Consider the following 18,286-nt stretch of genomic DNA (forward strand, 5'->3'; position numbering starts at 1 on the left):
GGTTGGACAGGTCTCTGAGCAACCTGATCTGGTTGAAGATGTCCCTGCCCACAGAGAGGGAATTGGATTAGATGACTTGTAAAAGTCCATTCCAACCCATACCATTCTATGATTAGGACCTATAGCAGACTTGGGAGATTGGGAAGATAGAGCCTGTGTGGGGAGGAGGTGAGTCATGGAGTACTATATTAGCCAGATGTCTTGGTCTGGAGTTTATTTCCAAGGGAGAAACACGTCCAACTTACATTTCCCATACTATGTCAGCAGCCACCCCAGTTTTTTCTTTTCATTACTTTCTTGGTGTGGGTTTGTTTTGTTGTGGGGTTTTTTTTAATGCTTTTTTTCCAGCTTGCCAATATGATCTTGCCGGATGATGAGAACTTTCTACTGCTTTTCCGACGGGAAACTCCCTTGGACAACAGCGTGGAATTCATGCGGGTCTGTATCTCCACATTGCCTCTTCCCTTGCACACTAACAGCTTCTTCAATACCAACTCTTCTGCCCACTGCAGAACACAGTATGGGAAATAGATGGATATTTTGGAAGCAAAATACATTCTGATCTGTTCAGGTAGAGAAGACTGTACATTATTCATACCAGCAAAACAGAGATGTCGTAGCTAGGACTGGACCAAGGGTACTCATTACACTTCGCGAATGCTCTCAGCCAGGTATCAGTCATGCCACCAGAGACAAAACCTCCCCACTGATAAATCCACCCCTGTTGGGAGCTATGGCAAAGCCACAGCTTTGCCTCATCTGTGGCACAGCAGAGACCAAGAAGGCAGACCAGGCACATTTTAAGCATCGTTTCATCCTGAAACAGTAGCCTGTCAGGGCATGGAGTGGAAACCTCCATAAACTGGGTCAAGTGAGGAGCACAAACCCATATAACCTTGCCCAATCTCCCTCCAATCTCTGTCTCTAAGTATCCCAGCACAGAATTTCAATTTTTCCAAGACTGCTTGCAGTTACTTTTATTTCACATGCGAACTGGAAGCTTCTGTGGATCAATGGCCAGTTGTGTATGGCCTTGACTTTTACTCAGGGCAATAAAAGAAGCTGCATGTACAAATTAGGTAAGAAATGCAGAGCAGTTTCTTAGTTTTTTCTTCCTTTTATAGGCAGTGTGTCTGCATTAAACATGTGATAGCAGCATGTCACATGTTTAATGCACCCAAGTGTGACTAAAAGCTATTGTGTGAAAAGTTTATTGTGTTTCATGTACAATTAATTATATGTTGGATAATGCAACAGTTTGCTCATTATGGAAGTTCTGATTTGAATTTTTACAATCTATCACTTGAGCAGATGATTAACTGCAATATTTACATGATTGTACCAATTTATCCCTGTTCAGATCTGGCGCAGTTATGATGCTGACAGCAGTGGATTTATTTCAGCTGGTGAGCTCAAAGTAAGTTATTCTAGCAAATCTCTGTAGGCTTGATCTACAGCTCACTGATGTCAATGTCAGTTTTACCAATTCTCTGCCTTTTTGTGTGGTTGACAAATGATTGTTAATAATGAGATTGTTAATAGTGAGTTGAAGGACTCACGCCTTTTGGCATGGTCTCAGGGACCCTGCAGGAGGGAGGATGCTCTGCTCTTGCCCTTGATGTCTTGCCTTGTCCCATGTCCCTGCTTGTCTCGGTGACACTGAGGCACCCAATGAGCCCCACAAACGTTGCCTTGCCTTGGCCTCTCCCAGCTAAACAGAGCCAAACCATTGTATTTTATTAATGGGATTTCTTCACAATCTCTTCCTGAGCCTGCAGATTTTCTGAACACTGATTTCTCATTAAAGCTCAGGCTGTTGAGACGAGAGACTGTTCAGATACAGTAACTCAAACACTTTGAGTCGTCTGGGCACAAAAGTCCATCCCTGGGCTGCAGACCATGTGCTGAAGTCTCAGTGCATGGCTTCAGTCTGTGCCCCAGTAAATATATAAGAGGATGTTTGTGTTTTGCTGAAAAGAAAATATTTTGATTTGACATCAGTTAGCAAATATTGAAGGATTGATGTCATTTTTTGCTTATTTTATGAGTTAATTAATGATTCATTCCAGTATGCATTCTCTGGGGAAATTTTTTTATTTTCTAATTTATTTGAAAAAATATGTTTCATCTAAAAAAAATTTGAACTTTGTGAAACTGAAGACACTACTACTAAGCAGCAATGTGAAACTAAATTCATATAACTCTGCTGGATTTGAATTGAATTTGTTACTGTTATTTCTTGAATTTACTCTAAAGAGTAAAATTTGTCTCCTTCTTACTAAAGGATTTCCTGCGAGATCTCTTTTTGCAGCATAACAAGACGGTTGCTGAAGTAAAGCTGGAAGAATATACTGATACCATGGTAAGAAAAGATAGTATTAATATTGTTTATATTAGAGTACTGACTAAAAATCTTCAGGGTCAATGTCTACAGGGCCATAAAAGCCCTCTTAAAAGGTGTACCAGAGAATCCTTTGGGAAGTTAACACATGCTACAGCTAACAGTTCTTTACACTAGACATCAGCTGTGAAAGCATTTCAAACACTTTTGGTTTAAGTTGAACTATTCCTATGAGAAAACAGCTCGACTCTATGCCAAAGCAAACTGAGCTCTAAACTCCTTTAAAAATAGGTGAGGCACATCTTCTTCAGGACATGTTCAGCCACAGCTAGATTTATAGCTCATTCACTCCCTCCTTCCCTTCCTCCTTCCTAGCAAATCCTTTTGCTTCCAAGATGAGCAGATATCTGGCTTTTCTGCTCCACGAAGCCCAGCAAGCCTTGCTGGCTCCCTGCTGCTTCCCTGAAAGACTGGGAGGTTGAATGTTTCAATTCTTCCCCTGCCTTATCACAATACAGCTTTTATACTGCAATCAACAGTGTATTATTTGGTGTAAGTTTAGCATCAGTCACCTGGATTTCAGAGCAACTTATTATATCTAAACATCTAAAAGCAAGAAAAAAAGGGAAAACAAATCTCATTTCTAATGTCATTCTCAAGGGTATTATTTGAATTCCACTAGCAGACATCTATCACTGAAATTTTTTAAATTACTTTCAGATGGGACTGCCTTGTTTCTTGGCAAAAAAATCTGTGTTTGTACCTAAAAACTGGCTTGGTATGCAAGCAAAGAAGGAGCTGCCCACATATTTTGCAATACCATGTTATGTATGCATGATGCGTCTCTGTCTAGAAATGTGACCCTTTAGAGCAATGTGAAAAACTGTGCCATTACAGAAGAGCATAGATTTTTTTTCTTTCATATTTATAAGACAGTGAAAGGAGAGGAATGCTAGCTACAGAAATTATTTTCCAACTGGCAGAACCTAAAAACAATAAAATCCCAGGAGTTACAGCTAGAAGAAAAATCTTCCTGGTAGCATCTGCAGGTAGCAAATAGGTTTCATGCTGCTCCATTGAGGTTTCTGTTCCTGGTGGTTAATCTCTGATCAAGTGCTGGGAAATAGGTGATCTGAAGCTTGTGGACAGTGGGTGGTTTATTTCCTCCAACTCGTTGCCCTTTCCCTTAATTTCCCAAGAAAGATCTGTGATTCTACTGCCCTAACGCACCTGGGTATCAATGCAGCCCAGGGCTCAGAGCCAGGAGGTCTGGTTTCTATTTCCATGTTTTTTTATAGATTGGCTTTGTATCTTTGGAGAGGCAGTTTAGTTTCTACATCAAAAGATAAGATCTGATATGGGAAAAGGGATGCTTTGTATATCTGGGGAAATCTATGATCTGAAATGCAAATCTGACTCCTGAGGACAAAGGTTTGCAAAGCTGCAATGCCAAAAGAATCAGGGATGTTGATGGTTATTAGAAAATTAAGATATGGCAGATGATTATTTTTATCTTGCAATTCTTTTCTCTAAACTGAAGGTCAAGGATGTTTATAAACACACCTGATCCCAAAAGCTAAGGCAGGGTGTGAAATTACCACATGTAATCGCCTTGTGATATTCTATAGTAAAATAGAGGATATAAATTCTGTACCTCATAACAAAGTATCCACATGGGCAGTATCTCTACCTTATCAGATAAATTGCGTGAAGTGATTGAGTGAGAATGTATCTGAAGCAGAAAGGCAAAATTCCAATGAGGGAAGAAAGATTCAGCCTTGCATTTGTGGGCTGTATAAAGAGGGAGAAATAACTCAAGGAGCAAAGGTACAATGTCAAGGCCCAGGGCAAGACAGCTCTTTGCTTTCTCTCTCTGCTTTCCACGTGGAGTGAGGAGTCCCACTGGGACTCTGCCACCATCACCACTGTTTAGGAAAAAGGGAACAGTGGCCCTTCCATTTTATTCCTGAAGCTTTCAGTCTTTCTGTTGTATCTTTAGCAACCAGCAGCACCAATTCCTTTACTGCACAGTGGACAGACATATTTCCCTCCACTATGGCTTTGCTTCCAGCCTTTTATCTGCTTTGAGCACAAAGTCCTTGGGACAAGGACCTGTTTCTGCTGAACCCAACTACAGGGTCTCTCAGGGTGGCCCATCTATCCAGCTCAGGGCTTTCAAGTGCCACTGTAATAATACTCTGTTAAAATAAGCCATGTCTCTAGGAGCTGTAAATCCATCTGTCTCCACAGGAATTTACAGATCTCTGCCCTTTTTTCTGTACACACACAGCTGGCTGCATGCATCTTAAGCAGCTACTGATATACTGAGTGGACCCTAGAGCCTTCTCGAGATAGCGATAAAGAGAAAAATGCAAACTATCATTTTAAAGAAAGTAGCCCAGGCATGAGAAAAAAAAAAAAAAAGGCTGCATTTTATGGTTCTGTGCTGGATATTTGCAGCTTAGAAGCAGTACAAGCAGATATCATACTAACCAGGACATGCTAAATTCTTGCCCCTTATGCTGCTATGAATAATCATATACCACATTAAGAAAAAAAAAGTCTGAGAAGAAAGTATTTCTTCTGGAAGAGATTGGTCATCTCTGGAAAGGAGCATCACTTTATCAGATTGTTTAGCAGCTGTTTCTTAAGGAGCAGTAAAGCCACTGGGGAAAGTCACGAAGGAAGAATATTTGAGTTCCGAAGACTCTTCACGGGGGAATTAAAGTGGCAACTTTGTGCTGAGGAAGCCCCTTTGTAGGCATAGTTCTTTTTTTTTTCATGCTTACATAGATATGTGTTTGTATTAATAGTCATCAAGTGTGTATGAATAATCATTTGCATGCACATACTTGCATGAGAAGATACATAATCATGTGCAGTTCTGAGTCCCTGAAAACAATCTGTAGGTTTATTGCTACAGACGATGAAGAAATGAGGCTGCACATACCATGATTCAATCTTCGGGATTCTCTGCAGAGCCCTCTCCTCATTCCCCCTCCATTAGGGTTCCTTTGGCAAACAGCACCTGGTGCTGTCATCCAGCCAACCAGAATCCACAGGACCCTTTGCAAACCCGGTGTTTGATTCACACACTCCTTCTCAGCTCCAAGGCCGAAACACTCCTCTCTGATTCCAACCAACTGAATGCAGGTGCCTCTGGCCTAACTTGTTCCCAGAATTGCCTTCCCATGGGCACAGACTGAGAGCTGCTGGCAGAGAACAAGTGCTTGGAGGTTGAATCAAAGCCTTGTATTACTCTGAGCCTCATGAGAAGAGGCCCCAGGGCATCCTGCGATGTGTGCTCCAGGAGACACAGTGAGCAGCTGAAAATGGAGGTTTTTAAGAGCATGGTGGGAATTTTCTGCCTTCCTGAATTAACACAAGCCAGAGAAATGAAAACTTGTCCCCTTTGTGCTTCACGATGAGAAGAAGACTGTGGAGGATGATGGTGGAACAACCTTTTCCAATCCCTCCCCACCTCCCCTCAACCCCCCAAGTCAAGCTATTAGTAGGCTTCTGTGTCCTAGTGAAGTTTCAGCCCATGAATACTCATCTCACACATGCATTTGACAACATTTTGTTGTGAGTTACAGCTTCTGTACCTGTGCATGCACCACAACAGTGTACTTCATAGAATACTGTAAATGATGGAATAGAAACTAGATTTAAGGTGTAGTTTCTGATGAAATTAAGTATTCATCATTTTTTTCTTCTGTAAAAGCAAAGTTTTCACTCAGTTTTTGCATCTTGGCATATGTCATTATCTTGTTCATAGAAACCCTGACGGTTCACAGCTTCCCAGATAGTAGCATGTTACTTCTAGTTTTGTAACCTCAATGCCTACAAATTGTATGAAGGACAAGCTCATTACTGAGGTAAACTTCAGCAAATTAAGTTACATATTCTCCTGAAGCAGTCACATATGCAACACTGCCATTCACTTTTTGCATTGCCTTATGTTGATAATGTCAGACTGAGCATAAAAAAAGTCCTTTAATTTGAGCATTATTAATTTTAGTAAAATGAAAATAATAACTCTCACCCAGCCAACACACTATCTTTGCCCACCACAAGCTAAAATTCTAGAGAGGCAATAGTATAAGTGCAGTGACTAATAACCCAACAAGCATTGGTCACGAACTACAATATTTGAAAATTTGTAGATGGAGATGGCTGAGTATGAAATCTTAGCCCCAGAGAAGTCAATATAGATAACTTTTACAGCTTTAATGATACCAGGGTTTTGCTGGGCTTATTTGCAAAGGTTATCCTGGGGACTGAGCTATGTAAGCTGAGCACACAAACCTGCAGCTGACCAGCTGCTCCTCATCTCAGTGCAGAGGGGAAGAGGGTCTATGTCCATGAGTATGCATTGTGGACTACCTTTATTGTATTTTGGGGGGATTTCTGGTGCTTTTGTGGCTGCTGCCTCTTCCCTCTGCGAGGATAATGCTAGAGGCTCAATGTGGTCCGATCTTTGGCTGTGAAAGCCTGTCTGTCCATGTTCAATGCCAATGCCAGTGTACTTATACATGGAAATAAAAGTCAGAGCACAGAAAATTCAGGTAATTTAGACCCTTAACACCTTACTAGTCAAGCTAGCACATCTTTGTTAACAAAGTCTTTTATGACCACCGAAGAAATGGTGTAATAATAGAAAGACAAATATTTATTGTATTGAAAAAAAAGCCTAAACAGAGCAAACTTCCCAAAGCTCTAGAAATAAAATATGAATGGAGTGTAGCCTACAGGAGTGATTGCCTAAGGAGCAGTCTTCACACATCTCTTCTCCTGTTAGTGTTCCTTTCTGGCCCCCCTCCCAGGCAATTCTGTAAGGATGCCATGACCCCCAAGAGACTGGATCTCCAGGGATGCTCTGGCACCTCAAACGTGACATCTAAGCCAAGCCACCACTATGGGAGCCCCACCATCAGCAGAGAGCTTCTTCCTGGGTTTGGGTGCGTGTGATTCTTCTTGTTGCATTGCTGCCTGTAACAGAGAACCCACACATCTGATGAACACAATGGAGGCAAATCTGCCTCCCGTGTCCATTCTTGACTTAACGTAGGTGGTGCTGCCGCTTCCAATTTTGCAAGGGAAGCAGAATATCCCATTTAAGCTCAAACTTCATTTCTGAAGATCAAAACCAACAGAACTCAGGAGCCTGCAGGCTTTTGAAAACTCCAAGAGATAACACTTTGCTCTTCCAGGAATCAAAACACTCTTAGAAATTCTGCACTAAATGACTTGTCTATGTGACACAGGCAATCTGGTTGGGCAGAGCACTGAGCTTTTGTCCTGAGGATAACTTGCTGGCCACGGGGTCCTCCTGTCTGTCTGTAAAAGCCTTTGTGACACCATCCTTCCTCAAAGAAAGAAGCCATAGGCAGTCCTGGATCTTGGCCACATGCCTGTCTTGATACACTCTCAATAACTCTGTACTTACAGACCAACTTGAGTTACAGCTGTTGGGCATAGGTGCCCATGATATATGTATTTGTGAGAGTAGGAAGTAAAGCAAAAGCTGACTCTTTTCAGTGTCCCACTTTACTACACACAAAGAACCAGAGAAGATATAAAGACAGGTTTTAGTGAGTCCACTGCTCATGGAACTATTTATTTTGGTTGTTTACTTCTTTCCTTATCTCTATCATGGAAAATAATTCAGATTTATAATCTTATAATGCTCTTCAAAGCATATCATATTGTGGTGGCCTTCTTTACAACACTGGACTGGAAAAGCAGAGGTATTTCCTTTGCTGAATTAAAAGCCAATGGCACTTCTGATTTTGCACTAAAAAAGAAATGGAGATGTAACAACACTTATTTTGCAAACCCAGCTTTTACATATTCTCTGTCTGCCTTAGAGTACATGGACTACATTCAAACAAACAGAACTTAAGATGCCCTTGGTGCACTGCCATTAAAATGTCATTGAATTAATTTGTGCAAACACTTTAAAACATGGGGTAGCTTGACAGTAAAATAAATGCATCATTTTATAAAACATACTGCTAGATGTAACAAAGCTTTTACTAAAATTGAGTGCTATTTAAACATGCCAGACCTTGTCCTTAACCACATTTCATATTTTCATATCAGCCTAGCAGCGTAAATATACTTTTCAGGAGGGTAAACTGAAAATCCATCAAGTTTAACATATCAAGATGGTGTGTTTAAAAGTTTAAATTAGAAACAATCTCATAACCATTTCAATTAACTGCTTCTCCCATGATGTACACTTTGTCACGTGGGGTACCCTCTGACATTCTTTGTGTGCTCATTCACACAGTTAGCAGATCAGAATAAACACTCACATGTTTGAAACTTGAAAGTTTAATTAAAAAACATTTCCTCAGGCTTTTCCCCAAGCAGTGCAAAGCGAGACTGCCATGTAGTGGGTACGCATGAGCTCCGGTTGTCCAGATAACAGGATTAGGTCTATCTTATTAGCTGTGGTACCTGAACTAATTCCCAACATGTTTTCTATCTGTCATGTGGAAGTCAGTGGCCAAGAATTAGCTCGGCCTAGCTCTTCCAGCCAGACTTTTATTTTCCCTCTGTTGACTGGTTTGGACAATCAAAATATTGCGTATGTTTGCAAATTTTATTCAGGATACTTGTTGCAGAAAAAGGACAAACAATTAGAAAACACAAAGATACTCTCTTGCAGAGCTGAGTGAAGGAGGTCAGGGAGGAGTGAAGGAGGTCAGGGAAGGGAGCTGGTTAGCTGTAAGTAGACATGGTCAGCCACTGAAAGTTTAATGTCAAGCTCAAAGATACCACGCAAGAGAAGCAAATTGGGGATGATTCCTTTCATTAAGCATTCCTCTAGGGAAAGTATTCTCTCTGCAGTTAACTGTGCTTTAATGAGGTCTGTGCTACTGCAGGAATATTGTAAAGGGTTCAGAAATGGATAGGGTTGAAAACCACTAGCTCACAAAATTACACTGAAGTAGAAAGACTTTCGCATCTAAACCACCACCTCTAATCTAACCTGTTTCATTAGGAATGCACAAAGCTTTTCAGCCTGTCAGCTATTTGTGACTTCTGAACCCATGAAAATATGCTGCACTCACAATGTAGAGCAGATGCAGGGCAGGCAGGACACCCAAAGTCCCAAGACAAGGACAGCTACACTAGGGTGCTTATTTATTTATTCTGTGGAAAAGGAGATGAGGCTAGAGATGTTTCACTGAAAAGGAGACTTGAGACTTGTCCTAGATAGGCCTATATGAAATGCGAACTGTGCCCCAAGTCTGGCTCTTGGTTAGGGACACACCAGATCTGTCCTGGTCCCATAAGCTGACACCATGGTCAGCATTTATAGGTGTTTATCAGTGAGTTTGTATGGAAATCAGAACATTGTGGTCACAGAGCTGAACTTCTCACACAAGATCTGTGTGTTTGCTTTCCTGAGATATCTCAGAGGGAAAAACACATCTGAATTTGAAGTCTAGACTGAAACACTGGATTTTAGTCTGAAAAGAGTAATTCTGAGATGCACAGAGTATGAGAGAAAATAAAACACACTTTCAGGAGCTCAGAAACATGTAGGAGAATCCAGGTAAAGCTGAAAATGTGCTAAAGACAGTAAGTTTTAGTGTGTTTTAGTAAGGACACTGTATCTTTGTGTGAAGAAAAGGCCGGTGCCTTCAGCCAGAGCTGCCCTGACCTGGCAGCAGAGTCCCTGAGAGCTGTGTCCTGTGTTTCCCACCAAATGCTGTCCTCTCCCACCATGCCAGCTGCACTGCTTTATGATGAATTCCTACAGACCATGTGGGTAACTAATGCTCCTTGGTGGCCTAAACCAAGGGATTTAGAGTGACATTTTGAAAAGCATTTAAGTTACTGTAGAGCCTTGGTACTACAGTATTCCCACCATCCACATGCTGATACTTTCTCTAGCTGTCTAAGTAGGGGTTATCTTCATAAGTTTTCTTTAAAGAGTATTTTTCAGAGTAATGGTGTAAGCTGGATGTTGCAAAGCTACCTTTGTTGGAGAGTTTGCAAAAGTGAACTAGCAGGAGTATCTCCCTCTCTCTTCACACAACACAAAAAACCAGGTTAGGTACTGATGTTCCATTTGGACAGAGGCTTTTAAATTCTTATCTGGGACTATCTATTTCTAAAAAGAACATTAATCATTTTCTATGGCCTGCAGAATAACTCCTTTATTAGCCAAGGACTGAAGGCTCAGGTTTATCTCTCCGATGGCAGTGGGAGTCTGTCATTGCAAGGACACTTCTCCCCTTGGTGGCAACAGCAAAGGCAGCTTCTGCTCCCATCCCTTCCTCCAGCCTTGCCCCATTGCAGCTCCAGCAAAGACCAGGAAAATGTGCCATCTTGCACATTGGGAGAACCAATGGGGCAGGAAGCAGGATGCAAGAATTTAGATCAGCTAGAAAGGGGTGACTTGGATTGAGCAAGCGGAGAGCAGTCCTCAGGACGTCTTGGCAGCTTTATTTGCTTTCCAGCTCTAGAGCAAAGAAGATTCAGAAGTCCTTCTTCTGTTATTTAGTGGCTCTGCACAGAGTGCATGCTTGGCAGAGGCCAATTAAATGGCAAAATAGCTTTCCTTGTGCCACTGAACACCCACGTAGCAATCAGGATGCCGTTTTTCCAAATATCTCAATATGGGTCTTTGATCATTCATAGGACTTTTATACTGTCTTTCAGTGGGAGGAAAAGTGAACCTATACCAACTTCCTCTTGAAAAACCCCATCCAAACCTCAGTAGTGTAAAACACTCAGAATAATTAATGGGAGACAATCTGTTGCAGAATCTCAATCTAAATGCACTACAACAAAGGGTCTCAGCATAGCTGCCTGCCCTTGAGCAAGGGGCAAGGAGAAGGCACTGACAAAATAGTTAAGGTCTCCCTGAGAAATGGCAACTTTCCAGAACACACTGTGTTCATATACAAGGCTTCATATTAGGCTTCACTGTTAGGAAGTGCTCAGGACACGCTGCTGGCTCCTGCTTATTCGGTATCACAGAGGATAATCCTGTCCCTCTAATCTTTGTGAGATGGGGACTGCTAGAGGCCTTCTCCAGCAGATGTGCAATTACACAACAGGTCTGTAGTGAACTGGTTACTCTGCACAACCACTAAACAATCAGATGAGACCTATCAATATCTATATCTATCAATATAATGCATATTCCTTAACTATCGGACAAAGAAAGGTGACCTGTCACAGTAAAATATTCAGCTTACTCCCCACTGCCACTACAATGTGAAATACATTTTTTCTAGAACTTTGAGCCATGAGTTATTCAGGTTTGTAACTCATTAAACACCCCCTCCCCCTTTCCTTGTAACAGACTCGATTTTGTGCCTTGAAGAGAAATGCAGAACCAAATATAAAAAATAAATAAATATTTTTTGGTCATGACTCATCAAAATGATGGTATGAAGGAAAAAGTAATCTTAAGGAAAGGATAAGTTTTCAATTCACACAGATTAACCTCTTGATGCTGGCAGCCTGAACCTTCTTCCCAGTCTTAGAGCTTTCCAACAGCAGGCTGAGCCAAGCAAATCGCACTGCTTTAGTCTTGTAAAATCCTGACCTGAGTGTCAATCAGAAGGTAACATTTGCTCTTCAGCCACTCAGTAGCCACAGCAACAGTGAAAGATAAGGATGGAGTCAGGCTGGAAGCATTCAGAAGTTTTCCCCTTTTTTCAGCACTTTTTTCAGGGGTCTTGGCAAGGGCAGTATTTAGTTTCTTAAGGCGTTTGCTGCAGACCTGCCTTTATCCCCATGTAAGGTGGGAAGGGAGCGGTATGGGTCTTTGATTGCTTTGGGTTGTTGCTGTCAGAAAACTGGAGGATTTTGCTATGCTCTCGTGCCACCCTTGCACTCGGTGGTAGCGTAGGATGCCATGCTGCCTGGGATTTGGGCAAGCACCCCAAGCAAGCAGAGGTGAGGGCACAGGGCAGAGCAAAATGTATATTGTCTTTTTTGTGTGCGTGTTCTCCTCATGGCTTATCTATTTTATCTCCGTCTTCTTGATTTATAGATGAAAATCTTTGACAAAAATAAAGATGGGCGGCTGGACCTGAATGACCTGGCAAGGTAGGATTTGTTGATGGGGTTTTTCAGCTCCCAATGACAGATCCAGGCAAGGTGATGATCTCCCTCTGGGGACGAGAATTTGAATTTTACCTCCTTTCAAATTACATCAGCTCTGATCCTACCTCTCCAGAACGTTATCCCTATTGCAATAGTCTGAGGAGCTAGAGCTAGTGACAGGAGCAATGCTAGCAATGTACAACACCAACATTCATGACCCATGCTACCTCTGTGATGCTTCCCAGGAGGTGACAAAGCAACCAATGACATTGTTACTCAAAAAAATTGATGGCAATCCTTTCAGCAGGGTAGTAGACGTGCATTTATTTTATATCATCACATTTTTTGCCTACTTTTTTGAATAACAAAAGTGCCACCACAAAGGTGTTTGGCAGTGGCAGTAAGAAAGAATTTGAAGGGCCAAGGTGAAGATGCTTGTGAAGGAAGCTGGGGACTCAGTCATGGACCTCTGTCTCTTTTCTGTTCTCGATACCTCACAGAATCCCAGAATCTGTGATTCCAACCAGGTTGGAAAAGACCCCGGAGATCACTGATTCCAACCCATGACCCAACACCATCCTGTCAACTAGACCATGGCACTAAGTGCCACATCCAGTCTCTTCTTAAATACCTCCAGGGACAGTGACTCCATCACCCTGGGCAGCCCATTCCCATGTCTGATCACTCTCTGTAAAGAATTTCTTTCTAATGTTTAACCTAAACCTCCCCTGTCACAGCTTAAGACTGTGCCCTCTTGTCCTACTGCTGGTTGCCTAGGAAAAGAGACCCAACCCCCATCTCGCTCCAGCCTCCTTTCAGGTAGCAGTAGAGAGCGATAAGGTCTCCCGAGGCTTTTAGATGATTTTCATTGCCTACGGACAGAGAGAATGCCTTTCTCTGTAAATGTATGTGCATTGATTAGATAGGACTTTAAACATGCAGATACAATCTTAAAACACCATTTTAGGGGTGAGAGGACAGAAGTGCTGATTTGCCACTGTTACTCTCTGCTTCGGATCATGACAAATGTGAGCATGAATAACTGCAGTGCATACAGCAGTTCCCTTTGACTATGATATATATGAAAAGAATTAGAGGCAGAATGGAGAATAAAGGGAGTTACTGTTGCAATTTTCTCTTAAATACAGTTCCCTACCAGGAACCAGGCCATCTGAGGCTCCCTTGCAGTCTGAGCACATTCCTCACACTCCGAATCCCTCCATGTGTGGACACAGCTCAGTGTCCCTGTGTCATGGGCTCTAAAAACCTCAGGATTAGCAGAGGAGTTGGAGAGAGAAAATGATTTATCAGTGCTTGATGAGCTTTAGGAGACAAAAGGAGAGGAATTCAGCCAGTCTTGGTGCACAGGCCAGTAATACTTTGCCCTTTACTTTTACAACCACCAATTCTGCCTCCAATAGAGAACAATAAATGACTCTTTCCTTTAATGCAGCACAGCAATCCAGTTATGAGGAATGGTTGTCTGGCAGCTCTTGAGTCAGAGTCTGACAACCTCCATTGTGCTGGACCACCAGAATTGCTCTGTGAGGAGCAATGGTGCTACGAAGCACATTTGTGGCGAGCCAAAGGGCACCTGCCGTGCCCCATCATACAGGGAGGAGGGCTCATGTTCCCACATCAGCCCTCTGCGGCAATTTTCTCTTTTATAGGCCTTTAATCTAACATCCCTTTGCTTTATGAGCAAGGAGAGTTCAGAAGAGTTTGTATGCAGATGATAAAGTGGAAAGATTATGATTTAAATCTCTCCATTCAGGATTCTGGCGCTCCAGGAAAATTTCCTTCTACAATTTAAAATGGATGTAAGTAGCACTGTTTTTTGATACATTGATCCTGTTTCTCTCAGCTAAGATAATCTGGGCTCAAATGATTTTTTTTTCTTAAATTTTTCATTTGCTTGTCCTCTCTACATGCAGGCTTGCAGCACAGAAGAAAGGAGAAGAGATTTTGAGAAGATCTTTGCACACTATGACGTTGTGAGTCCCATGAGGCCATTCAATCCCTTGCAATTTGCAAATGACACAGATTTAGCATATGCTGCCCAGATTTCTTCTTTCTGCTGAGTATTGTTGGGGTCACTCAGGAGCAGCAGCTGTGCCTGAGCCCATGGTCCATGAGCCCAGATACCAGACTGGGAGGGGTAAAGTAGGGACAGATGGATGTGATGCTCAGAGAACCTGTGGCAAGGACCAATTTTGACTTCCTGCATTGCCATGGCCGTTGCTGCTGCATTAGCAGTATCCCTGAAGGAGATGCAGAGAAGGTGGTGGCTTTAGCGCTCACAGTCTTTGACAGTTGGGACCTGCATCACCACCACCCCAAAAAACAAAACTCCTTCCAATATTGAAATAATGATTATTTAGGGAATCTGGCCCATGACAGACATTACCATTTAACTACCTGTTAGACATCAACAATTCAGTGCCACTTCTGGCAGTCACACAATTCCCTCAGGGTGGTGACCAGCAAGCCTCACAAAATGGTGGGAGATGTTGCTTCCATGTGAGGGGAAGAGATTGTTTGGGAAAAAAGGAAGGGATCCTAGATATTAGGAAGAAATTCTTTACTGTGAGTGTAGTGAGGCACTGGAACAGTTTGCCCAGAGAAACTGTGGATTTCTCGTGCCTGTAAGTATTCAAGGCCAGGTTGGATGGAGGTCTGAGCAACCCAGCCTGGTATAGTGGAAGGTACTCATGCTCATGGTGGGGTGGTTGGAACCAGATGATCTTAAAGGTCCCTTCCAATCCAAACCTTTCTATGGTTCTGTGAGCTTTATGATGCTTTATAAAGCTTGGTGACGGGTTGAATGTACTGGCTGGTAAATATTGTAGTGTTTTTGACTTACTGGGGAGTTTTGATGTTTATTCCATCTTTCAGAGTAAAACGGGAGCACTTGAAGGCCCAGAAGTGGATGGGTTTGTCAAAGACATGATGGAACTGGTCAAGGTATCTTCATGGCTCTGTTTGAATAATACCCTGTATTTCTGAAAGACCAGGGCTTGTTTTGGAAACATTATGTACATAGAGAGACTAGTAAGAACATAGAGTCAAATTTCACTCTGATCAGCAGCAGCAGGGAATGTCACCGTCTCAGCACAAACTGTTGGCATAGATCAATCATCAGAATTTCTTTCTTCTGTTTTCCCTGAGGATGTGGTTCTCACCAGAATGACCTCATGGTTCACTAGGTTATCTCAGGGTTACATTTGAAAATTATTTAGGGTCTATCTCTAATTGACAATACTGTACCCAGTGTGTCACTTCAACTTCTGATGGACAGCAGAGTCTGTCTGCATTGGATTATCTTGAGTTTCCAGATGCAGACCAAGATAGAGATTTTGACACAAATAGAGTCTAGTTTTGGCTTCCTCTGAGCCTGAGCTGTTGCATTTCCACACAATGTGACCTGGCACAGGGATATCAGCGCTCCCATGTCTGTTCAGCAGAGATGAGAGAATGGCAACTGAGTGGTGATGGCTGCAGGTGTATGTTATGGCCATGTAGTGTGCAGGGAAGGGTATAGGAATGGGTAGGAGGTTGGATTTGTTCTCTGTGTGTGTGTGTAAAGGAGGGAAGTTTGTACTTTCCCTAAGGGCCTTCTTCAGCATTGTCCTTAGATGCCACAAGCTGTGCATGTGAATTTGAGCCTCTCCCAAGGAAGCAGGAAGCAGAGCAAGCAGTACAGCATTACCATAGAGAGACAGTGTAGCCTGTAAAATGTGTCTTCAGCAACAGTTTGATCCACAAAAGGTATTTTTACACTGCTGAGTAGCCTGTAAAATAGGAGTCTGCTGACAGAAATGCTACATCACTCCTTGCACAGCAGGATTGAGAGAGGAAACCAGATGAAAGCAGAGGACTGGTAGTGCAGCGATCTGCATTGCACACCTTTTTGCAGACTTTTCTTTGATATAGATCAGATACTGATGGCCTTCACTAAGCACAAAAGTCAAGGTGCCATTTCTGTCTAGTTATTCACAGTCCCGCACCCCCTGTGCTTCTGCAGGGTGCCCTTTCCCGATCTTCTGTTTGCCTCCCCACTACATACGAGCTTATGTGGGGCCTTTTGGTCAGTCCTCCTTGGATGGGTTTCCCAGTTGCTGTATGGCCTGCTGCTTTACAAAGCTGGGAGAATCCAGAGCCATTTTCTCTCTCAGCACTGTTTTTCTCTTTTGCCTGCAGCCCAGCATTAGCGGGGTGGACCTGGACAAGTTCCGCCAGATCCTGCTCAACCACTGTGACGTGAACAAGGATGGGAAAATTCAGAAATCTGAACTAGCTTTGTGTCTTGGGCTGAAAATTAACCCATAGCTGAGAAAGTGCTCGTGGTTGTGTTTCCTTTGTGAGATTTGCCTGCTGCTCCTTGTAGAAGTGTGTCTGTGCTGCTGTGTGAGCGGTGGGGAGCCATGGCATCGTGCTGCTGGGCTGGAGAGTGGGATTTGCACAGAGGCCTCCTCACTCCACCAATTCCTTTGTGGTGTTCACTCAGTGCTGCCACTTGTGGGTCCCCTTAGCAATGTCTCTGCCCACCAACAGACCAGCTGCTCAGAAAAGAGGTTGCTCTTCTTCTTCTGCCCTCATGAAATGCTGCCCTGCCCGTTCCCTAGCATCTCCTCCAAAATGTCCCATCAGTGCTCTCAGAGTGCAGCTAATTGATGTTTCTGTTGGTCACCTTATACATGTGAAATTATTACTTGGGTGAGCCTTGTGCTTTGTGCATTTAAAATATTGGATGGATGACAGTGTATTTGTGCAGAAATAAAATGGCAATTACAGAAGTTCAGTAAGACCGAAGTTTATGTGTTATGTACAGAAAGCCATCTGCTGCAGGCTGGCAGACTACATAGTAGCCTTTTGTGTAAAATGCATCAAATGGCAAGATGTTTTGGGATGCTTGTAAACTGTGGTGTTTAAATCCATCAAGCAATGAAACATGGTAGATCCTTCCCATGGGGAAGCCACACACACTAGGAAATAATGTCACCTTCAGGATGAAGCCACTGAGTAACATCACCTGTGGAGGACACTTTTCTTCTTACCCAAACTGAAATAACATACAAGGTTTCTATAAACTGGAAAACTGGAAAGGCAGAAGCCTAACAAGAGCTAAGGTCCTACACATGCTTGGGGTTTTTAAATCTGTAAAAGTTAGCAGATACTTGTAACCTTTATTAAACTTAAAGCTTCCCATCACTCCTGGGCCAGGGGTGTAATCCTGGAGTCTGATGGCAACAGTATAATTTAAGCCACATATTTCTCTTTTCTGAAGCCTTTGGGTGAATATTCAGAAAATGCCACACCTACACTGTCATTCTTAATTTCCTAAGAGAAAGTTGATGAGAAAGGGTTGTTGGCAAAACTCCCTCTCCTTTCACCATTTCTGTTTTCTACAGATGACAGTCACAGACTTGACACAAGGGTCTTTCTAGTTATGTCTACACAAGGCAGCACCATGAAACACTCACTGCCTTTATACTCAGTCCTATAAAAATTAATCAGAATTTACCTTCAGTCCACACGAATAGAGATGCAAACACTGATTACATATACCCCTTAGGAACATAGCTTAAAGCATCTGCTCATTTTCTATTTTCATTGATGATAAGCTCACAGACTGAACAAGTGCTAAGTGAGTGTTTAGCCCCAGCACGGAACTAGGGCTCTAAACTCTGAAACTGCTCTTTATCACCCTGGCAGCAACACAAATCACAAACATAATAACAGAGCTTTACAATGGTTCAAAAAAAGATAAACAAGGAATAAAGCCTTAGCAGCACCTCCCTAAGCCAGCAGGGATGCAGTTTTACTGCTCACGTCCCTCTAAGGGAAGAGCTGTGGTCAGGAGTG

General features: G+C 42.6%; 1 protein-coding gene across 1 annotated transcript in view; it reads left to right on the top strand.

Annotated features, from left to right (window-relative positions):
* SCGN (secretagogin, EF-hand calcium binding protein) overlaps positions 1-17,217 on the top strand; it is a 29,382-nt gene extending 12,165 nt beyond the window's left edge. The window contains exons 4-11 of the mRNA XM_051812815.1: positions 349-438; positions 1,361-1,417; positions 2,285-2,362; positions 12,369-12,424; positions 14,196-14,241; positions 14,356-14,415; positions 15,317-15,385; positions 16,622-17,217. Of these exons, the coding sequence (XP_051668775.1) occupies positions 349-438; positions 1,361-1,417; positions 2,285-2,362; positions 12,369-12,424; positions 14,196-14,241; positions 14,356-14,415; positions 15,317-15,385; positions 16,622-16,750 (585 nt within the window). The 3' untranslated portion in view covers positions 16,751-17,217. The remainder of the gene's footprint in view (positions 1-348; positions 439-1,360; positions 1,418-2,284; positions 2,363-12,368; positions 12,425-14,195; positions 14,242-14,355; positions 14,416-15,316; positions 15,386-16,621) is intronic.
* Positions 17,218-18,286: the final 1,069 nt, after the last annotated feature.

Source organism: Manacus candei, unplaced genomic scaffold, assembly GCF_025592945.1.
Source record: "Manacus candei isolate 608988 ecotype Guabito, Panama unplaced genomic scaffold, ASM2559294v1 h1tg000088l, whole genome shotgun sequence".
Lineage (NCBI taxonomy): Eukaryota > Metazoa > Chordata > Aves > Passeriformes > Pipridae > Manacus > Manacus candei.